This window comes from Zalophus californianus, chromosome 15, assembly GCF_009762305.2.
Source record: "Zalophus californianus isolate mZalCal1 chromosome 15, mZalCal1.pri.v2, whole genome shotgun sequence".
Taxonomy (NCBI): domain Eukaryota; kingdom Metazoa; phylum Chordata; class Mammalia; order Carnivora; family Otariidae; genus Zalophus; species Zalophus californianus.
Window position 1 is genome coordinate 65,520,318 of NC_045609.1, and position 24,840 is coordinate 65,545,157.

The 24,840-nt window shown below is 41.0% G+C and overlaps 1 protein-coding gene across 5 annotated transcripts in view; it reads right to left on the reverse strand.

Moving 5' to 3' along the window:
* Window positions 1-24,840, reverse strand: part of SORCS1 (sortilin related VPS10 domain containing receptor 1) — a 562,053-nt gene that overhangs the window by 130,931 nt on the left and 406,282 nt on the right. For all 5 annotated transcript variants that reach the window (XM_027596992.2, XM_027596991.2, XM_027596990.2 and 2 more), the window contains exons 6-7: window positions 21,532-21,596; window positions 49-167 (exon numbers count right to left, since the gene is read on the reverse strand). In XM_027596992.2, coding sequence (XP_027452793.2) covers window positions 49-167; window positions 21,532-21,596 — 184 coding nt within the window. The remainder of the gene's footprint in view (window positions 1-48; window positions 168-21,531; window positions 21,597-24,840) is intronic.

Here is a 24,840-nt window from a genome sequence, read left to right on the forward strand (position 1 = left end):
AGGAAAGAGAAATGTCTGAGACAATCAGCAGAAGTGGATCTTTCATACCTGAACAAACACGTAATCATCCTGGACAATCAAAGAGTCTGGGTCAATGTAGCCTGGGAAAGGTTTATTTCTGTTGGCCTCTGTGCAGTTCTGCATTCGGCAAGTTAGGTATTGTGAATCTGAAAAAAAAGAAAGGGTACATGGGATGTATACACACAGAGTATTGGACTCGGAGTGGACATTTTCCATTTCCCTTGCTATCTCCAATTCTTTAAACAAACCTCACATTCTTTAACTGCATTATTCAGCCTGTTATTATTGTTAAAAGTAGTATCGTTATTATTTTACTCACTTTCTAGCAACACCATCGCCACTATGCCCCAGTGCCTCCACCAGATCTTGCCGTCCTGGAATACTAAATTCTCATTAATTAGTTCTCCCCTCCCAAACCTAAATGAAAACATTTTTAAAAACTGCCATTAATACTAGTGATTTTGTCGGGTATTTTTTGTTTCATTTTGTTTTGCACTTGTAGGCTCTTTCTCCACACTTTGACCTTTGACCAACAGGCAGGTAAACATGTCATACACGCAATCACCAGTCATCTCATGCAAGAAGTGTACTGTTATAAACAGGAAGATTCCATATCAAGAAAAAGGCTTTTCTTCTCCTAAGGATTAGAAGTGAAACAGAATAGAGAGGAGATTGCTGAGTCCAAAGCCCTGCTCTCATTTTACAGAAAAGTAAACTAACCCCACCTGAGACTTCTGCTGCAGCAGAAGACCTTCTTCTGCCTCTCCCAGCAGATAGGAAACCTATCAGTGATAATAATTTTTACATAGATTTGATATCTATTGCTGGAAGTACACTGTACCAGGGAGGCTGTCTTGGTTTTTCGACTACAACTATTCTGCCCTGTCTACTAATCAGATGTCGCTTCCTTACTTAAAACTCCTTTTCCCTCATTGTATTTGAAATAAATTCAAACCCTCTAGGACCCACCACTCCAATTTCCCCACATGCTCATCTCTTCTTCTCTCTGTGATTCTTCTCATTTGGTCTCCTTTATGTTCGGAAATGTGGCCAAACTTTCTACCCACGTAAGAGACTTTTCATTTGTATTCCCTCTGCCTGAAATGCTTCTCTCCAGGTTGTTCACAAAGAAAGTTCTAGATTTCAGTGCAGTATTACTTTGGAGAGTCTTCCATTATTACTATTGATCACACACCATTTTGTCAATTCCCTTCATGGAATTTATCACAATATAAAATACCTGTTCCTTATTTATTTCTGTCCTTCTCCATTAGACTATAATCTCCTTGAAGGCAGTGACTGCCTTTTCTGGTTGTTCACTAACGTACCCCCAGGTTCTAATACTGTTCCAGGCACATATTGGGAAATAAGTAAATACTCATGGGAATGTGCTTCTTGAGATATATATATATATATATAAAATGAAAAAGTTTACTTTTTTATTTTGATGCTGAATGAAAGGATGAGTTTGCTTTTAGGACATCAGGGATATATACAGAAATCCACTCTTTCAAATTAAAAAGAGATCAGGAGATGAAGACTTACATGAAATGGGGGTACGCAATACTACTGAGTTGGATACAAGGATTTGCTAATGACTTCCTGAAGAAAATTTCCAGGATCATCTTTACTTAAGGAACTTGGGTAAACCTGTATTCCAGAAGGAGGACCACTAGGGGGCGGCATGCACGTTTCCTCCATCTGACCAATGACTGATGTAATTGCTGATAAGCTCTTAGGAGACTGGAGGAGACCATTATCTACAAAATCCTTCATCCTACTGCCATCTGTGGGGATGGGATGGCTCTGAAGTACTTTAAGCCATCTAGTCCTGGTGAAATCATCTCCAGAGATAAACTAAAGAAGAGCCACTACTCACTCTTAATTATCTCCTTTTGCAAACATTCTTAGTTTTAGTTATCATAGTTTTATTTTCAGGCATAACTCAAGATCTTTCTCCTTGAAGACAATTTCTGTGACTCAGTCCTTCCCCACCACTACAGCACACAAAATCTTTACCTCACAATTTCACACTCCACCAGACCCTTCTACAATTTTTAATCAACTTCTGTTTTCCTAAAGGTAGGCTGGGGTCACAGAAACAATGGACACTGGCAAGCTAGGAGACCTGGGCTTGATCACTTACTAGCTGCATAGCTCAAAAGAAATCATTTCATCCTCCTGAGTCTTGCTACCCACATCCATTAAATGGGGATGCCAACGTCACTGCTCTTGCAGTTTGGCTTTAATTAATGTATATGCTGCATGTTTTTCTAAACTCAAATGTATACAGATCTCAGTTGTTATCAATAATGGTAATATTCCTATTTTCTCTTTTGCTACTTTCACAGTGATAAGATCAGTTTGGGGGCACACAGGAGGTCCTTTAAAAGGGTAGTTAAACTGAATTTGAGCACTCCAGTTATGTTTCTCTATCAGTTATGTTCCCTCAGTGACCTGCCAATACCCATTCTTCCCGGCCTCTTTAATGGAAAAGCCAATACTGGATCTGTAGGCTTGTCCTTCCTCCTGTGTGACTGATAAGTGCTCATATGCAAGGATTAATCCTTTTGGGTCTATGCCCATTCAAGGTCTTCCTACTCCCCTTGCCACTGGTTGGTTCAGGAAAGGGCATTAAAATCCTGTCATAGTAAATAAGAAGGGGCTGCAGGGAGGGGACGAGGAGCTACAGCAGAAGACCCTCTTCTGCCCCTCTAGAACACTGTGTCCAGTGGGAGGCTTGGGACTGCGTTAGCCTTCTTTTTACACAGAGGAGCCAGTCTTACAGTTAAACTTACATAATGAGTATGTAAAGAGATGGAAAGGACCTATTTCCAGATGACACTGAGTTACTGATTGTACAGAGCCCAGAGTTGCTCTTTCTCTGTGCTTCTTATGTGAGATAATGAATAAAAACAACGATTAACCAAACTGAATCAAAAGTTCTTGATTAAGAGGTCTTGGTCTTGAAATTACAAATACAACTTCCAATCAAAATTTCTTGGGACTGCCACCTAATGAGGACTTCTTGATAAATACACAGTGCTTGTTTTATGTGTAATGGAGTCTAAGAGTTTCTTTCTTAAGACTTTAACCTCCTTTTCAAAGGTTCCTGCACAAGAACAAGATACAATTTTCATATTTATAACTCAACTATTTGGAAATTATGAATCTAAGGGATTTGGGAAGAAAATAAAAGAACAGGGAAACTAACTTTTGTTGACCATCTATGTACCAGGTACTCTGAAGCATGTTCACCTTTATTTCATACATTTAATCTTCACAGTATGACAAAGTATAATATATCAACTGATTTTTTAGATAAAGAGAATGAAGCTCAAATAGATCACGATTTATAGAAATGGCATTATGGGTTTCAAACTTGGTTGGCTCCAAGGCTTTTATTTCTACTACTCTATGCTGTGTGAAAAATGCCGATGAACTGGGGGCCAATTTTTGTTAAGTATATTTTGGCTTTGAGCTAAGTATCAATGCATATACCTAGATACAAAAAAAAAAGACCAGTAAATTTATATTTTTTTGAGGTAACTTGGCAATATGAATCAAGACCCTTGAAAATGAGATCTTTTAACCTCACGTTCATTTCTGAGAATTCTACCCAAGGACATAATTAGTGATCTATGCAAAGATTTAGCTATTTCAATATTTATCAGTGTTGTTTATAATAGAAAGAGAAAAGAATAGCCAAAAATGGGGGAATAATTTTTGAAAACTTCAGAACATGTATGGTTTGTGATTAAAACCGTGCTTCTAAAGAGTATACAAGTATGTACAGAAGTGCTTAATAGTTTTCATATAATAAAAATAGTTTAGTGATTAATAATATTGTATCAATGTTAATTTCTTAGTTTTGAAAAACAGACTTTGGTTGTTCCAGATGTTAACATTAGGAGAAGCCAGGCAAAAGCTGTACTACTGTCTTGGTAACTTTTCTGTTTACCTAAAATTATTCTAAAATAAAAGTTTTTTAGGTTACCAAAATATGTGCGTATCAACCAGATTCTGGGCAAGTTGTATATATAGATACCTACATATGTATGTTTGCACTGGAAAAATGAATAAAAGATATATAGGAGATGTCAACAGTAGCATACAGGCAGTGATGTGAGAGAGGGAGACAACTCTGTGTGCAAATCCCCTGGTCAGTATCTCTTAGCCCAGGGGGTGGAGGGGGTGTGGTCCACGGTAGGCTTGTGAGATTTGTCTCTCAAGACTTAGAGAACCATCTCTAATTCATCTGCTTTTCGATCTTCCTCTACATGACACATATTGAGGTGGAGCACTATGAGCAATATGTGCCATGAGCCTGTCCTCTGGCTAAGAAATACAGAAGCTTCAACTGGGTGACACAAGGAATGCCCCAGGAAGAGGTCTTAAAACCATTTCTTGCTTAGAGTGGCTCAAAGTGAAATTTGCAAGCTGAAGGGGAAATGAACAGGTTTGAGCTGCCTGCCCCTGGTAAAGTGTTCCTGGTTTGTTCTCTTTCTCCTTCTAATGGAAACAGAAAGAAATTGGCTGCACTTCATAATGAGGGACCAATCACTCTTATTCCCCTTGGGGCTTGCTGTAATAACATTAAGTATGATGAACTCTTTCCATATTCAATTCTAGTGAGTGTATGATGTGATTCCATAGGAAGTATCTTGTAATTTGGCATTAATTAACGTCAATTAATGCATGCAACTGCTAGACTTTAGAATTAATTTCATTACTTTCCCCACACAGATGTTTTCCTTGCCATAGGTAATTAGGGCTCTGGGGGCTCTTCACAGGCATCCTCACTCTTAGCAACAGTTGCTGCTTAGTGTCACACAGTTCCCACCCCTGCAAAATCTGTGATCTAGAGAAAGGCCACCTTTCAGGGGCCAGGCTTTGAGCAGAGGGACAGGGCTTTAAACGCAGTTTCAAGGCCTGCTAGCTTGGTAAACCTAAGCAGTGGCTGCACCTCTCTCAATGCCGATCTGTAAAACAGCGGCCGTGACGAGGGAAGAGCTCAGTCATGAAGGGCAAAGAGTCCGGTGCCAGGCTAGTCTGTGCTCCAGGAACAGGAGCTGGGGCTGCTACTGAGTGATCTCTCTTTATTACCAGTACTGCCCACTGCGTCTCATGGAACCGACTGTGAAGTACTCCAGATACTTCTACCTGACCCAGTAGCTTTCTTCATGTTCATTGTGTGGTTTGGGTTAAAGACTTGTTTTTTTTTTAAGTAATTTTTTTATGACACCGTGAAAAATATTCTCCTTGCATAAGTAATAGATAATGGTGTGAGGCAGTGGTCAGTGGGCAGACCTGGCAAATAACTCAGGCTATGGGGAGGACGTGGGAGGCGTGCAGGGGCCTAGCACACGGGGCTGGCCAGCCTGCGGCCACATTGCTCTGCAAGTGCGCCCTTCTGCTGGGGGTGATGTTCTAGGTCCTAGGTCTATCTGCACTAAGCTGTGTGACTCAGAGAAGGTCACTTACTGAGCAAGCTAGGCTTCAGACTTCTCGTCTATGTAATGAAGGTTATTAGAACTTTACAATTCAAAAAGGATGTTAAGAATCAGACTATCACTTTAACATCTGACAGGTCTTTACTATACGCATTGAAACCTGTCCCCTTCCCACCCCTGCGCCAACAAACCTCTGTCATGTTGGTAAGTTTGTATCATCAGGGCTTCTGCAATTTCTAAACAGCACGCTCATTCCTGGCTGACACCCTATGTTCATTCAGACGGTTCCTCTGGTTTGAACTGCCCTTCCTTGCCGGCCACCCCATCCAAACACATCCTGGGCTTTCTTTTATGGAGTTTTTCCTGAGGCTCAGGCTGACCTCTCTCTCCCTTCCCAGAACCTCTCCAAAGATGGCAGCAGTGGTATTAACCCCCAGAACAACCAGAGCAACCCTCTCCTCTGGGCTAGGAACTATGCTAAATGGATTGCATGCTTTTTCTCTTTTAAACTTTATAAAAAAAATTTTGAGAAAGTGGTAGTTTTTACAGATGAAGAACTCCAGACTTAGGGATGAGATTTGTATGAGCTCAAATGCTACTAAATGAAATGCAACACAGATCTCTAGGACTCTACCACTGATTTTATCATTCAACAAATATTTATTTAGCAACAAATCATTTCATATACCTTAATATTAGAAATGTTTCATTTTAAACAAAACCATAAACTCTGTAGGCAGTCACAAGCACTTTGGAACTCTCCCCATCCCCACTAATTTTCTTTTTTTTTCTTTTTTTTAATAATTTTTAATATGTTGTATTAATCACCATACATTACATCATTAGTTTTTGATGTAGTGTTCCATGATTCATTGTTTGTGCATAACACCCAGTGCTCCATTCGATACGTACCCTCTTTAATACCCATCACCAGGCTAACCCAACCCCCCACCCCGCTCCCCTCTAGAGCCCTCTTTGTTTTTCAGAGTCCATCATCTCTCATGGTTCGTCTCCCCCTCCGACTTACTCCCCTTCATTCTTCCCCTCCTGCTATCTTCTTCTTTTTCTTTTTTCTTAACATATATTGCATTATTTGTTTCAGAAATACAGATCTGTGATTCAACAGTCTTGCACAATTCACAGCGCTCACCATAGCACATACCCTCCCCAATGTCTATCACCCAGCCACCCCATCCCTCCCACCCCCCCACCACTCCAGCAACACTCAGTTTGTTTCCTGAGATTAAGAATTCCTCATATCAGTGAGGTCATATGATACATGTCTTTCTCTGATTGACTTATTTCACTCAGCATAACACCCTCCAGTTCCATCCATGTCGTTGCAAATGGCAAGATCTCATTCCTTTGGATGGCTGCATAATATTCCATTGTGTATATATACCACTTCTTTATCAATTCATCTGTCGATGGACATCTTGGCTCTTTCCACAGTTTGGCTATTGTGGATATTGCTGCTATAAACAACAGGGTGCACGTACCCCTTCGGATCCCTACATTTGTATCTTTGTGGTAAATACCCAGTAGTACAATTGCTGGATTGTATGGTAGCTCTATTTTCAACTGTTTGAGGAACCTCCATACTGTTTTCCAGAGTGGTTGCACCAGCTTGCATTCCCACCAACAGTGTAAGAGGGTTTAAAACAGGGCAGTTTTTAAAGTCCATATATCTGAATATATATCTTCGTTTTGTTCTTTATGTTGTTCTATTATTTTAGAACCTTCATATTAAATGTTCCCAACCAACACACACACAACACACACAAACACACACACACACACACGTGTCAACATGCTTGTGCTCATGTACACTTCATTACCATCAGGTTTCTGGAACCCTCTGTGGCATGTACCAGTTAGAAACTGACATCTGCAAAGCTGAACTCGAGCTATGGCCCCTGAAAAGACTAAGTTCAATACATGTCTGTGAAAATTATAAACTTAGATCAAATGTTCTCCCTCAATATAATGACATTGTGGCATTGCGTTCTTCTATGAAATCTCTTGATTTTGGTCCAAGATAACTTTCTAAATGTTGTCTTTTATGGCTAGCCTTCTGACATTTAGGAGGCCATGATTACTACAGGAAAAGTTCTGAGATCATAAATTTTTTTGCCAAGCACAAGACTAGAAATTAGGGACATGAAAGAGGCCATAAGGACATAATAATTTAATCCTAATACAAAACATCACTTGCCGGAGGAGTAGGAGACCTGGATTTCATCTGGTCTCAGGAATTCAGGTGAATAGGGATCAAAACATTCTGAACACCTACGAACTCAACAGGAGACCGAAGAAGAGAGTAGCAACAACTCTCTGAACAGAGAAGCGACCACTTACTAGAAGGTAGGACATGCGGAGAAGTGAATCCGAGCCCATATTTGGGAGGATAGATGGCGGGGGAGGGGGCTTCTGTCGGCTGCTTCTGGCAAGTGATAGAGCCGCGGAGCACAAAATCGGAATTTTTAGAAGTCGGCTCCGCTGAGGGACACTCCTCTGAGTGACATCGCTCCAGTGGCTAAGTGGGGGGGTGGAACCCTCGCAGGACAGTGTGGTCTCAGGACCCTCGGGGTCACAGAAAGACTGGGGGTGCCTGAGTGCAGCAGAGCTCCCAGGTATTGGAGCAGGGAAGCCAGCTGCAGAGACGGAGCCGAGGCGAGGGCTCTCAGCTCGGGGTTGCCATAAACTGTGATCCGCGGCCCAGTCGGGCCACTGCTCCTCCAGCAGGGACCCAACAAGCGGCAGACCCGGGGAGACTCCCCTTCCTCCCCCGGGAGGAGCGGCGCGGGAGCGCACCGCAGGGATCTGCTGGGTTTGGAGACTCCACACGGGGTCGGGTGCCAGAGATTGAAATGCTCGGTCACAGGTCGGGTGAGCACGCAGTGCGGACGGAGACTGGGGAGATGGGAGTGACTGCTTTTCTCTGGGGGCACACTGAGGAGCAGGGCCCCGAGTTCTCAGCTCCTCCAGGTGGAGACTGGGAGGCCACCATTTTTACCCCGGTCCTCCAAAGCTGTACCAGAGCTTGCAGGGAACAAAAGCTCCTGAGAGCAAACCCAAGCAGCATGCTTAGCCCAGCCAAACAAGGGTGGGGCAACTCCGCCTCCGGCAAAGACATTTGGGAACCACGGCAACAGGCCCCTCCCCCAGAAGATCAGCACAAACAGCCAGCAAGCCAAGACCAAAGGTTACTGATCAAGGAGAACGGGAGAACTCCAGCACTAGGGGAATACTGCACATAGAATTCATGGCTTTTTTACCATGATTCATTAGTTTTTCAAAGTTAATTTTTTTAACTGTTATTTTTTTAATTTTTCTTTTTCCCTTTTTCAACCAACATCTTATCAATCCCTTTTCTAAAAAACATTTTTTATTTTTCATTTTTAGAGTCATATTTTATCCCTTCATAGTAGTTACCCTTATTTTTGACCTATATATATAAGTTGTTCTCTCTTTAAAATTTTGAGGTACAGTTTCTTCTAACAGATCAAAATATACCCTAAATCACTAGTGTATGGCTTTGTTCTACTCTCCTGTCTGATCACATTCTCTCCCTTTTTTTAAAAAATCTTCTTTCTTTTTTCAAAATTCTTATTGTAATTCCTTTTATAAAATCTTTTATAATTTTCATCTTTACAGTCAAATTCCGTCCCTTCATTGTATTGACCCTTATTTTGCACATTTATAAGTCTTTCTTCCTTTAAAATTTTAGGAGGCACTTTTTTCTAACAGACCAAAACACACCCAAAATCTAGTGTGTGGCACTGATCTATGCACTAGCCTGATCATATTTGATCATATTCGGCTTTTTTTTGTATTGTTGTGTTTTTGTTTTTATCTTTTCCTTTTTTTTTCTTTCTTTCTTTTCTCTTTCTTTTTTCTTTCTTTCCCTTTCTTTTCCTCTGGTTTCAGGTCTTTTCTGATTTGTATAGAGTATATTTGCTGGGGATGTTGTTAACCTGTTCGCATTTTGGTCTCTCATTCATCTATTCTCCTCTGGACAAAATGACAAGGTGAAAAAAATCACCTCAGCAAAAAGAACAAGAGATAGTACCGTCAGCCAGGGACCTACTCAATATGGACATTAGTATGATGTCGGACCTAGAGTTCAGAATCATGACTTTAAAGATACTAGCTGGGCTTGAAAAAAGCATGGAAGTTATTAGAGAAACCCTTTCTGGAGAAATAAAAGAACTAAAATCTAACCAGGTCGAAATCAAAAAGGCTATTAATGAGGTGCAATCAAACATGGGGGCACTAACTGCTAGGATAAATGAGGCAGAAGAGAGAATCAGCGATATAGAAGACCAAATGATGGAAAATAAAGAGGCTGAGAAAAAGAGAGAAACTACAGGATCACAAGGGCAGAATTCGATAGATAAGCGATACGATAAGACAAAACAACATTAGAATAATTGGGATACCAGAAGAAGAAGAAAGAGAGAGAGGGGCAGAAGGTATACTGGAGCAAATTATAGCAGAGAACTTCCCTAATTTGGGGAAGGAAACAGGCATCAAAATCCAGGAGGCACGGAGAACCCCTCTCAAAATCAATAAAAATAGGTCAACACCCCGACCTCTAAGAGTAAAACTTACGAGTCTCAGAGACAAAGAGAAAATCCTGAAAGCAGCTCGGGAGAAGAGATATGTAACTTACAATGGTAGAAATATTAGATTGGCAACAGACCTATCCACAGAGAACTGGTAGGCCAGAAAGGACTGACATGATATCTTCAGAGCACTGAACGAGAAAAATATGCAGTCAAGAATACTATATCCAGCTACGCTCTCATTGAAAATTGAAGGAGAGATAAAAAGCTTCCAGGACAAGCAAAAACTAAAAGAATGTGCAAACACGAAACCAGCCCTCCAAGAAATATTGAAAGGGGTCCTCTAAGCAAAGAGAGAGCCTAAAAGCAGCACAGATCAGAAAGGAACAGAGACAAAATACAGTAACAGTCACCGTACAGGCAATACAATGGCACTAAATTCATACCTTTCAAAAGTTATCCTGAATGTAAATGGGCTATATGCCCCAATCAAAAGACACAGACTAAGAGACTGGATTAAAAAACAAGACCCATCCATTTGCTGTTTGCAAGAGACTCATTTTAGACAAAAAGACACCCCCACATTGAAAGTGAGGGGGTGGAAAACCATTTACCATGATAATGGACACCAAAAGAAAGCTGGGGTGGCAATCCTTATATCAGACAAATTAGATTTTAAAACAAAGACTGTAATAAGAGATGAGGAAGAACACTATATCCTACTTAAAGGGTCTATCCAACAAGAAGATCTAACAATTGTAAATATCTATGCCCCTAACATGGGAGCAGCCAATTATATAAGGCAATTGATAACAGAAGCGAAGAAACACACTGACAACAATACAATAATAATGAGGGACTTTAACACCACCCTGACTGAAATGGACAGATCATCTAAGCAAAAGATCAACAAGGAAATAAAGACTTTAAATGAAACACTGGACCAAATGGACTTCACAGACATATTGAGAACACTCCATGCCAAAGCAACGGAATACACATTCTTCTCTAGTGCCCATGGAACATTCTCCGGAATTGGTCACATCCTAGGTCATAAATCAGGTCTCAACTGGTACCAAAAGACTGGAATTATTCCCTGCATTTTTATAGACCACAATGCTTTGAAACTAGAACTCAATCACAAGAGGAAAGTCAGAAAGAAGTCAAATACATGGAGGCTAAAGAGCATCCTACTAAGGAATGAATGGGTCAACCAGGAAATTAAAGAAGAATTAAAAAAAGTTCATGGAAACCAATGAAAATGAACACACAACTGTTCAAAATCTTTGGGACACAGCAAAGGCCGTCCTGAGAGGAAAGTATATAGCAATACAAGCCTTTCTCAAAAAACAAGAAAGGTCTCAAATATACAACCTAACCCTACACCTAAAGGAGCTAGAGAAAGAACAGCAAATAAAGCCTAAACCCAGCAGGAGAAGAGAAATACTAAAGATCAGAGCAGAAATCAATGAAATAGAAACCAAAAGAACAGAAGAGATCAAAGAAACTAGGAGCTGGTTCTTTGAAAGAATTAACTAGATTGATAAACCCCTGGCCAGACTTATCAAAAAGAAAGAGAAAGGACCCAAATCAACAAAATCATGAATGCAAGAGGATAGATCACAACCAACACCAAGGAAATACAAACAATTATAAGAACATATTATGAGCAACACTATGCCAGCAAATTAGATCACCTGGAAGAAATGGGTGCATTCCTAGAGATGTATCAACTACCAAAATTGAACCAGGAAGAAATAGAAAACCTGAACAGACCTATAACCACTAACAAATTGAAGCAGTCATCAAAAATCTCCCAACAGACAAAAGCCCAGGGCCAGATGGCTTCCCAGGGGAATTCTATCAGACATTTCAAGAAGAAATAATACCTATTCTCCTGAAACTGTTCCAAACAATAGAAATGGAAGGAAAACTTCCAAACTCATTTTATGAGGCCAACATTACCTTGATCCCCAAACCAGACAAAGACCCCTTCAAAAAGGAGAATTACAGACCAATATCCTTGATGAACATGGATGCAAAAATTCTCACCAAAATACTAGCCAATAGGATCCAACAGTACAGTAAAAGGATTATTCACCACGACCAAGTGGGATTTATCCCTGGGCTGCAAGGCTGGTTCAACATCCGCAAATCAATGAACGTGATACAATACATTAACAAAAGAAAGAAGAAGAATCATATGATCATCTCAAAGGATGCAGAAAAAGCATTTGACAAAGTACAGCATCCTTTCTTGATCAAAACTCTTCAGAGTATAGGCATAGAGGGTACATACCTCAATATCATAAAAGCCATTTTGAAAAACCTACAGTGAATATCATTCTCAATGGGGAAAAGCTGAGAGCTTTTCCCCTAAGGTCAGGAACGCGGCAGGGATGTCCACTCTCACCACTGCTTTTCAACAATAGTATTAGAGGTCTAGCCACAGCAATCAGACAACAAAAAGAAATCAAAGCATCCAAATCGGCAAAGAGGAAGTCAAACTCTCACTCTTTGCAGATGATATGATACTGTGTGTGGAAAACCCAAAAGACTCCACCCCAAAACTGCTAGAACTCATACAGGAATTCAGTCAAGTAGCAGGATATAAAATCAATGCACAGAAATCAGTGGCATTCCTATACACCAACAACAAGACAGAAGAGAGACAATCAAGGAGTCGATCCCATTTACAATTGCACCCAAAACCATAAGATACCTAGGAATAAATTTAACCAAAGAGGCAAAGGATCTGTACTCAGAATAGTATAAAATACTCATGAAAGAAATTGAAGAAGACACAAAGAAATGGAAAAACATTCCATGCTCATGGATTGGGAAAACAAACATTGTGAAGATGTCAATGCTACTTAGAGCAATCTACACATTCAATGCAATCCCCATCAAAATACCAGCCACTTTTTTCAAAGAAATAGAACAAATAATAGAACAAATAATCCTAAAAATCCTAAAAATATAGAAGAGACCCCGAATAGCCAGAGGAATGTTGAAAAAGAAAAGCAAAGCTGGTGGCATCACAATTCCGGACTTCCAGCTCTATTACAAAGCTGTCATCATCAAGACAGTATGGGACTGGCACAAAAACAGACACATAGATCAATGGAACAGAATCGAGAATCCAGAAATGGACCCTCAACTCTATGGTCAACTAATCTTCGACAAAGCAGGAAAGAATGTCCAATGGAAAAAACTCAGTCTCTTCAACAAATGGTGTTGGGAAAATTGGACAGCCACCTGCAGAAGAATGAAACTGGACCATTTCCTTACAGCACACACAAAAATAGACTCCAAATGGTTGAAAGACCTAAACGTGAGACAGGAGTCCATCAAAATCCTAAAGGAGAACACAGGTAGCAACCTGTTCGACCTCAGCCGCAGCAACTTCTTCCTAGATATATCACCAAAGTCAAGGGAAGCCAGGGCAAAAATGAACTGTTGGGATTTCATCAAGATAAAAAGCTTTTGCACAGCAAAAGAAACAGTCCACAAAACCAAAAGACAACCGACAGAATGGGAGAAAATATTTACAAAGGACCTATCAGATAAAGGGCTAGTATCCAAAATCTATAAAGAACTCATCAAACTCAACACCCAAAGAACAAATAATCCAATCAAGAAATGGGCAGAAGACATGAACAGACATTTTTCCAAAGAAGACATCCAAATGGCCAACAGACACATGAAAAAGTGCTCAACATCACTCGGCATCAGGGAAATCCAAATCAAAACTTCAATGAGATACCACCTCACACCCGTTCAGAATGGCTAAAATGAACAAGTCAGGAAACGACAGATATTGGCGGGGATGTGGAGAAAGGGGAACCCTCCTACACTGTTGGTGAGAATGCAAGCTGGTGCAGCCACTCTGGAAAACAGTATGGAGGTTCCTCAAACAGTTGAAAATAGAGCTACCATACGAGCCAGCAATTGCGCTATTGGGTATTTACCCCAGAGATACAAATGTAGGGATCCGAAGGGGTACGTGCACCCCATTGTTTATAGCAGCAATGTCCACAATAGACAAACTGTGGAAAGAGCCAAGATGTCCATCGACAGGTGAATGGATAAAGAAGAAGTGGTATATATACACAATGGAATATTATGCAGCCATGAAAAGGAATGAGATCTTGCCATTTGCAACGACGTGGATGGAACTGGAGGGTGTTATGCTGAGTGAAATAAGTCAATCAGAGAAAGACATGTATCATATGACCTCACTGATATGAGGAATTCTTAATCTCAGGAAACAATCTGAGGGTTGCTGGAGTGGTGGGGGGTGGGGGGGATGGGGTGGCTGGGTGATAGACATTGGGGAGGGTATGTGCTATGGTGAGCGCTGTGAATTGTGCAAGACTGTTGAATCACAGATCTGCATTTCTGAAACAAATAATGCAAGATATGTTAAGAAAAAGAGAAAAAGAAGATAGCAGGAGGGGAAGAATGAAGGGGAGTAAGTTGGAGGGGGAGACGAACCATGAGAGATGATGGACTCTGAAAAACAAACTGAGGGTTCTAGAGGGGAGGAGGGTGGGGGGATGGGGTAGCCTGGTGATGGGTATTAAAGAGGGCACATTCTGCATGGAGCACTGGGTGTTATGCACAAACAATGAATCTTGGAACACTACCTCAAGAACTAATGATGTAATGTATGGTGATTAACATAACAATAAAAAAATCTGCTCTGAAAAACAAAATATCACTTGCCCACTACAAGGCAGTGTGGTGAGTGTACCTCAGGAAGGATCAGGTGTGTCCCACCCCCAGGTGAGGGACACACAAATTTATACCCTTCCACAGACGGTCTACCTTGTGCCACGACTTCTCCTTGACTGCAGCTATTTTACTTTGCGTCACACACAACTGTGGACCTGTTACGCTTCCCTGGCCTACAGTACTTTGGGGGACAGAGACCACTTTACTATTCACTCTAATGCACAGAGGGAACAATGACCTGTGTGGGGGTAGGGCGGGGACACCCGTGGAAGGCTTTGTGGAGGAGCTGAGAAAAGTCTGGAAGGCTGCTTGGAACGGTGATAGGGTGAGTGATAAGGATGAATCCAGAAAGAAGGAACACTGGTGACAGCACAGAGGCATGAGGGGCAGGGTATGAAATGTGTCTGAGGAATGCTCCCTGTCTGTTTTGTGGGAAAACCACACTGGAAATCCAGTTTAATTGAGAAAAGACACAAAGTTATCTAGAAGGTCACACTGAAGCACATTTGTTCAAACAACTTTCCAAATGGTACGAAAACCAGAAGGAACAAAAGCAGGAATAAAAGTGGGAAGGAAAAAGAGAGGAAGGGGAGAAATGAAAGCAGTTTGGTGCATGGGGGAAAAAGTACACAGAATTTTTTCCAGGGTTTTTGGGGGAGAGGTGTACAATGTCTACTTAGATGTGTTCACATGTTATGTGATTAATTTCAGGACAAAGAGTCTGTTCAAGGGATTGCCTGAGGCACGTGGGTATGGTCAATCCACTATTTCTTCACTTAATAACTTTCTATTTTTATCACCCTCAATACTAAATATCATACTTGGAACATGGCCAATATTCAACCAAGACCAATAGGGTACAATTTCTGCCTTTCATGGTGGAATGAACAAAGATGACACATTGGCCTGTCCTGTCTATATCCCTGGCCTTCCTGCTATCCGCCCCCCCGCCCCTGCCAAGCATGGCCATACTCCATATCATTTGCATGCGCTCTTCCATCCATCTGGAATGCTATTCCACCAGGCTGTCTCCCTTACCTCCATAAAGACTTGGCTCAAACATCAAATGCCACCTTATCAGAGATTCCTTCCTTGACCTCCCCTCCGCCTCAATCACTACTCCCCTTGCTCTGCTTTGTTTTACTTCCTGGAACTTAGCACCACTTGGCATTATACACGCGTTTAGAACGTCTCCCCTGACTACAAGGGAAACTCTATGAGAGCAGGGCCTTTGCAACGTTCCCTCCTATCTCCCATCCGTGTCTAGGACAGCACGCAGCACAGCATACAGTCCAACAGTACCTGCTGAATGAATGAATAATAGGGCTTCAAATTCTAGCCCTGAGGCAATGGCCAAAACATTTAATCACTAAAAGCCTTGTTTTCCTCAAAGTTAAAATGAGAAAAATAACAACAGAGTCTACTTACAAGAATCGGTATAAGTAATGCAGCTGAAAAGTACCTAGTGCTGCAGTAGCACCAGGTGAATGAGAGGAATATAATGCATAGTACTAGCATTACTGTTGCTTGACAACATACAGGACCAAGGAAGGAAATGTGTGAGTGCCAAGACCATTATGACACTTTTTTTTTTTTTTGGAAGCAGGAGTAAGAAGCATTAGGAATTTTCCAGACACTTGGAAATTGCCATACATGTTATATGGACTAGTGCTGCTATGTCCTGGGGGATCCTGAAAACCCAGGAGAGATGCAGACCTCTGTCATCGAGTGAGGGCCAGGGGAAAACAGGCTTCACCTGCACACTCTGTCCTCTCTTCCTGAGCATGAGAAGTAAGGGCACAGACCTCCTCCCGGCCTGCTGGGCACACAGCATGCAAGGGAAGTAGCACAGAAGTGTACAAAGAGCCCACTCTGAAAGCTGCCCAGCGGGGCCCGCCCCTGCATGTTCCTGTTAGGTTTTCACTGCTGTGTGGAGGGGCCTGTGTTACCATGCTGCATGCTTTTCTGGTTGGTTTTCAGGGCTGTCTTTAAGGCTACTAAATCAGAGAGGCCAAGCCGAAATCACTAGGGGTTGAAATCAAGCGGCTTTTGCAATATGAACAATGGGGTCAGAAGGAGGCAGCCAGGAGAAAAAGCCAAGTGCAAAGTGCCCCCGCACTACCTCATCCCTGATGCCTGCTGTGGGCACAGGCAAGAGGGGAGAGGTGCTTGTTCAGCACGCTGGAGACTAGGAGGGGGCCATCGGAGTCTGCAGCCGCCCCGAACTGGAATCTTCTAGCCTCTTCCCAGGTCCCACCTCAGAAACTGTTCCTAAACTGACTGAAAAGAAGGTAAAATGAAGGTTATGAAATGTGGGGTCGAATAATGCCAGTTGGTGGGTCAGTGCTGGGACCCTCACTGGAGTGGGAGTGGCCAGTTTGACTTTTTTTTTTTTTTTTTGTATAGAAATGCCCAAGTGTTCGTCTTCTCCGGAACATTAAAGAGATTGACTAACTTTTAAAGGTGCACTGATGAGGAAACACAAATAGCCAAGAAAAATAAATAAAAATTCTTTTACCTCACTCACGATTAAATAAATGAAAATGAAAACAATAAGGATATAGCTCTTTGCTCATCAGATGGGTTATGTTTAAAAAATCTTTGATAATGTCTCGGGCTATTGAAGGCTTACAAACACAAGCATCCTAGCATCATCATACTGACAGTATGCAATGATACAACCATCTCAGAGGACAATGTAACAAGTATACAATGTATATTATTGTATATCAATGTACACAGTCTCAGATCCGGACTTTGCCTTCAGTAATTTCTCTTCCCAGCAGGGCTTGCTTACTAACCAAATCAGTAGTGTGTGTGTGTGTGTGTGTGTGTGTGTGTGTGTGTGTGTGTGTGTGTGTGTGTGTGTGTGTGTGTGATGTACTAACCAAATCAGTAGTGTGTGTGTGTGTGTGTGTGTGTGTGTGTGTGTGTGTGTGTGTGTGTGTGATGTATTAGCACTGTATGAAAGAGCCAAACCTCTACAGGTCTATTAATGAGAGAAGGGCTAACAAGAGCATAGTTGACTGTACAAAGTGTTTTTTTTTTATAGTCATTGGTCACGAAGTGGCTACATTTGCATGTGTTGATATGGAAAAATTTTAACTTGCTATTGTGCTCGCCAACAGCGAATTTGGCAATAATGGTTTTACGGCACGAACATCTGTGAATGTGTATGCACGTGTACTCACACGCATACTCACCTGTGTAAGCCCGAACAATTTCTGTAAAAATGCAGAAGAAATATTAAAAAAAAATAGTACCTCTGGGGAATGGGAATGAAGGTCAAGAAGCGGATTTTACTTTTCACTTGATGTACCTGAGTATGACTTATCTTTTTATTGTCATTGTTGCTACTCTTGTTATAAAAGTAACCTATTTCTATAGGACGAACTGAAAGCACCCCATAGGTCACCTTCTGAGGTCTGATGAGAACCGAGGTCTCCATCCCAGCCCCTCAGCATTGTACCCACGCTCCCCCCATTCAGACGTTGCTAGGCAAGCCGCTCAATACGCAAGTCAACTGGAGCACTGGAAAATGGGAAGTAGAATGGGATGTGCAGTTCTCACCCAAGACCAGAATTTGTGGGAAAGTGGCTATATAAAGTTGTGACTCTCCTCTGATTTTTATTTCAGCTTGTAAAATGCTAGTCTGTGGTTCATTTCAGCAAGAGTTTTTGGACAATCATTTTCACAGTTGATTAAAGGGCCAAGGTTGTTTCTCCCCAGTGAAAGAGATTAGTCCTTGTGCAAGTTGTTACAAGGTTACTTACTCATGCAAATAGACAATGAGCCCAGTAATTGTCCCCTGTTCCCTGTCCATGTTAGCAGGGATCACCACCAGTACGGAAATAGTCATGTCACTGACCAGGCCTTTCATTTCAGAAGTCAGAGGGAGGGGCGATAAAGGTCAAACCTGATACTGCAAGTTTTCTTGCAAGATGATATTTACAGATGTGCATAGAGAACTCTGCATTCCTATGTAATTGCCATGTGAAGAATTCTGATCACAGTTACATTCTTTTCCTCCAAAATCACATATACGTAACATGCAGAGCCCTTCAGGACTCTGTAGACCCTATGGTTAAAGCCCTTCTTTAAGAAGACATGCTTACACAGATAAGGTTATTTATTAAGTCAACAAATGGGTCAGTCTCTGAGCTTTGTTTGTACAGAGAATCAAAATAAAATGAGATATGGCTTTACACAAAGCTTTCAATCCGGCAGTTTAGTCAACATTTTCTAACTACATACATTACATACATATACAGAAATGCACCTATATTAGGTGAATCAACAGAATAGGTTTCCTTTTTATGGTTTTAATGCACTGGGCAGCAGTTTTAATGTACTGGGTACATAGGATGCCTGAGTGCATGCACATTCATACACACACATGATAGTCAAATAGTAAAATCTTTGTCTCTGGGATGAGGACCTGTCAATTTGTCCTCAGTTAAATGCAGGGGCCAATAACAAATGCCACATCCAATAAACATGTTCAAAATTTTCCAGTAATAATTCCTGTGATAGATGGTAATTGAGGTTGCTCTCCCCCGCCTGCCTCCCAAGGCAGAGAGGTAATGCAAGGAAGAATAACATCCTTGTCACAGTGTAAACTACAAGACATCCGGATTCCACAGCACAGTGGCAGAAATGTCTATGGTAGTCATAGACTGTCGCAGAGCAAGGAAAAAAAAAAAAAAAGCTCTTTCCAGAGCTTACCTGCCCTCAGCTATGGAGCTCTGGAGACTTCAGGTGAAGCAGAAATCAATTATAAAATGTAATCTAGGGAAATGTGAAATGAGACTAAAACTGAACTTTGAATAACAAACCCAGATAAGCATTTGTAAGCCACCCTATGGGGATGAGCCAAATAAGCTACTGAGGGCTTGTTCCTGTGTCAAAATACCAGAATTCCTGAATCCATTAAAATCAGAAAGCAATCACTTATCCAAAGTCAAAATATTGTATTATTTTGGCATATACTCAACAAGATGTATAAACAATGGGTTCCACAGCCTTAAATTTTGTCCTGAATACTACAGAAGGATCTCAGTCAGAAAATAGAGAAGTGACATACAGACATTAGAATTCCTGGAGCAACTGACCAGCCTGGAACCTGGGTTTAATAAATACAGTCTCCGCTACACATGCTAATACCTTACTACTCTGATCTCTCTGTGCTCTTTCCTTCTCTCCCCTTCCTCTGTTTCTTTGCCCTGGAGTCCTGGTTACCAAGTACCTTGAGAAAGAGGAAGAGGGAGAGGAAGGAAGAAAGAGAGAGAGAGAGAGAGAAAGAGAGGGACTGGATATGATACTTAAAAAATCTCTTTTTTTAATACCCAGTCAGGTCAGGCATTATGCCTAGATCCTTTATTTCAATTGGTAGGTAATTTTTTTTCTGTTCTGTTTTGACAGGGATAACTTTTCAAATTAAATCCCTTTATTGAATTTTCACTCTTGGGTAGTTTCTGAAGATGCTGCCTTTGCAAAAAAGTAAAATAAAATAAATAAAATTAGAACTGATCTATTTCATGCCATGTGAAAGCTGAGCCCGAGATGACAGTTTGGCATTATCTACCTTCATGGCTGCAGGGAGCATAGGAATAATGTTGGGTGAAAGAAAACGTGCACATCAGGGAAAGTGACGGCCTTATTGTTTTCAGGATATGGGCTTATGTGCATTAGATGCCACAAGCCAGAAGTGGTATTATCCCCAAAAGCTTGAAAATGAAAGCAATCTGGGATGTTACCAATTCCATCCGGAGCTTCCTAAACAAGAGGTGCAGTCATGGGAAACAGACCCTAAAGCTCTTTCATTAGTTTTTCATTGTGGGACTTTTTTACTTTAAATGTGTTCCGCTGACCAGCAGCACAGGCTTCGCCTGGGAACTTATTAGGAATGCAGACTCTTGGGCCCCTGTTGAATCAGAATCCACATTTTAACAAGATCCCTCATTGGGCCATGTTATGTTCAAATTTGAGATGCAATGCCCTAAAATTTTCCAACTTAGTAAGTGACTCGGTCACCCTGACAATTGGTCAACTATGTATCCACTCACTCAACTAATATTTACTAAGCTCCATCTACATGTTGACAATGTGGCATGTGCTGGAGAAGCGATATTGACTGAAGATGCACACGGCCCCTCCTATCCTAGAACCCAGAGGCCAATTCATTGTAATTAATCACTATGGATGGTTCAGACATCCATTTCTACTTTTTTAGCTTTTTATTTTGAAGTAATTTTAGGCTCACATAAAAGTTGCAAAAACTAGTATAGAGAGTTGCCCTGTACCCTTTCTTGGCTTCCCCCAAAGATAACATCCAGTATAACCACAGAATGAAAGCAAATAAAACATGAAATCGGTTTAGACTGGGAGTTCAAGAAAGACTCTCTTAAGAAATGGATGCCTTCTCTGGTTATGATATTATTCTATGGTTTTTTTGAAACCATATCTGATAAAATAAGGAAACTGGAAAAACAAATCAAAAAACAGCGGCAAAAACATAATCATAACAATAACTACAAAAACACTTCAGAAATAAGAAACGGGGGCATTTCCTCATTACCTGGAAAGGAAAACACCTTGGCTGGATGAGAGATGTTGGAAATTGTTAAGGCAACTCTGGATTACTAAGAACTTGGACTACTGCTGCTATGTTTTCCCTAGACACAGACTTGGCTCATGGTAGATTGGTAAAACTAGTATTACTATGAACATCATGGAGAAGATGAATTACTTACGACCATCTACAGTTCTGGCCTCGAGATGCACAAGATCTGGTTCCTTATTTGACCCCATCACAGACCTAAAAAAAAAAAAACCAGAGAAACAGGAAAAGGAAGACCAACATTAATGACTTCACATGTGCCTCAGAGAAACTCAGTGGAGCCCAGGGACTACTAATGTTAGCAGGATTTAAACACCACAATCCTTGGAATACATCTGCCGTATTTATTTATATAGCCTGACAGTAAAATTTCCACTTCAAATAAAGCTATAATGAAACCTTTATTTGATGAAGGCCAGGCTTAAGTCTGACAAGGATATTGCGTGTTATTAGCTCCGACCTGCAAATAAGTCCTACACATGGCCCGGATGTCCTCCTGTGACAATCTCACTAACCATATATTAGAATTTCAAGACATAGCAGGCAAATTCCAGGCAGGCTGCTTTAGCTGGGTTGCCTGAACAGTGATTTCCAAAGCAAACTGATCTAATTAATTTTTTCATTTGAAATTAGCAGAACTGGTTCCCCTATCCTACGCACTATGAACATATCATGTGACTCCACCCGATGCAGGGGCCAGTACTGGCACAGAGGGACCATGCTCTGTGTCGCTGAGCCAGTGTGAGAGGAAAATGCAGATGCACCACACTTCACAGTAGGTGCTTGAAACCATATGTGTAAGCAAAATAAAATAAAAGCAAAATAAAAGTCTATTTAAAATGCCTTGGAGGCACCTATTATTTAGCGTACTCTTGCAGTAAGCCTTATTAAGTAGAAAATAATTATTCTGTTACCTGAGCTATAATAGATAGTCAAATGTTGAATGAAAGAAGGAAGGAAATGAACAGAGGGAAGGAGTATATAATGGTCTGTGAGCTCTTTGAAATAAGTAAATTAATCATTGTCCTAAGGGCATTCCCAGAACTCTTCTTATTTGAACTCATTTTCTGAGCTCAAAGAGTCTGAAGCATAGTTAGCTTAGTCTCTCTTCATCTTAAGAAGTCTCCTAAAGGCCCAATTATCACTGTCAGTAACTTTTCTCTGATTGATACATGGCCTGAAATTCAGAGTCTATGCTCGAAACACTAAACCCTGCTTTCTTCTCTCCAGCAGCCGAAAAGTCCTAGTAAGGGTTTGATAATTTTCCCCAAAGAGCCAGGGGACATGCACTGGGACACTCCACATCCTTGGAATCTGAATGCGGGCAGTCGGTGAGAATCTGACCGTCACTTAAGTTGCTGGTCCAGGGAGGGAGGCTCTCCATTTCCCACACTGAAGCCCCAACTGGATCCACAGGCGACCTCTTCTGACGAGGCCATAGTCAGGAGATTAAGAAAGAAAACAAGCTCCTTAAAAGTCTTCCAGCTAGAAATCTCAGCAGCTAACTAGTTTTTGTAAATTATTAGTGGGTAGTTCCATACTGTTCACCTCCCACCATGCCGGCTACCCTGGGTTTCTTCCTTGAAATGACTAGCACTTGTAATTCCCAGAAGGCTGGCATTGCAGAAACACAATGGTAAAAACTAACATGCAGACCTATCTGCTTGACTCATGGTGAGTGTCAGTGCGAGACGAAATAAGTACCCTGCATCCAGTTGTATCTTTCCATGTGCTCATGGCCCCAAATCAATATGAGCAGTTGTCTCTTAAGATCTTTTCTTATTTCTAAAAGAATAAACAAGATTGATAAACCCCTGGCCAGACTTATCAAAAAGAAAAGAGAAATGACCCAAATCAACAAAATCATGAATGACAGAGGAGAGATCACAACCAACACCAAAGAAATACAAACAATTATAAGAACATATGAGCAACTATATGACAGCAAAATAGATAATCTGGAAGAAATGGATGCATTCCTAGAGATGTATCAACTACCAAAACTGAACCAGGAAGAAATAGAAAACCTGAACAGACCTATAACCACTAACAAATTGAAGCAGTCATCAAAAATCTCCCAACAAACAAAAGCCCAGGGCCAGATGGCTTCCCAGGGGAATTCTACCAAACATTTAAAGGAGAATTAATACCTATTCACCTACTGTTCCAAAAAATAGAAATGGAAGGAAAACTTCCAAACTCGTTTTATGAGGCCAGGATTACCTTGATCCCCAAACCAGACAAAGACCCCATCAAAAAGGAGAATTACAGACCAATATCCTTGATGAACATGGATGCAAAAATTCTCACCAAAATACGAGCCAGTAGGATCCAACAGTATAATTAAAAGTATTATTCACCATGACCAAGTGGGATTTATCCCTGGGCTGCAAGGTTAGCTCAACAACTGCAAATCAATCAATGTGATACAATACATTAACAAAAGAAAGAACAAGAACCATATGATCCTCTCAATAGATGCAGAAAAGGCATTTGACAAAGTACAGCATCCTTTCTTGATCAAAACTCTTCAGAGTATAGGCATAGAGGGTACATACCTCAATATCATAAAAGCCATCTATGAAAAACCTACAGCGAATATCATTCTCAATGGGGCAAAACTGAGAGCTTTCCCCCTAAGGTCAGGAACATGGCAGGGATGTCCACTCTCACCACTGCTATTCAACATAGTATTAGAAGTCCTAGCCACAGCAATCAGACAACAAAAAGAAATCAAAGGCATCCAAATCGGCAAAGAGGAAGTCAAACTCTCACTCTTTGCAGATGATATGATACTTTATGTGGAAAACCCAGAAGACTCCACCCCAAAACTGCTAGAACTCATACAGGAATTCAGTAAAGTGGCAGGATATAAAATCAATGCCTAGAAATCAGTGGCATTCCTATACACCAACAACAAGACAGAAGAAAGAGAAATCAAGGAGTCGATCCCATTTACAATTGCACCCAAAATCATAAGATACCTAGGAATAAATCTCACCAAAGAGGCAAAGGATCTGTACTCAGAAAACTATAAAATACTCATGAAAAAAACTGAGGAAAACACAAAGAAATGGAAAACATTCCATGCTCATGGATTGGAAGAACAAATATTGTGAAGATATCAATGCTACCTAGAGCAATATACACATTCAATGCAATCCCTATCAAAATACCATCCACTTTTTTCAAAGAAATGGAACAAATAATCCTAAAAGTTGTACGGAACCAGAAAAGACCCCAAAAAGCCAGAGGAATGTTGAAGAAAAGCAAAGCTGGTGGCATCACAATTCAAGACTTCAAGCTCTATTACAAAGCTGTCATCATCAAGACAGTTTGGTACTGGCACAAAAACAGACACATAGATCAAAGGAACAGAATAGCCCAGAAATGGACCCTCAACTCTATGGTCAACTCATCTTTGACAAAGCAGGATAGAATG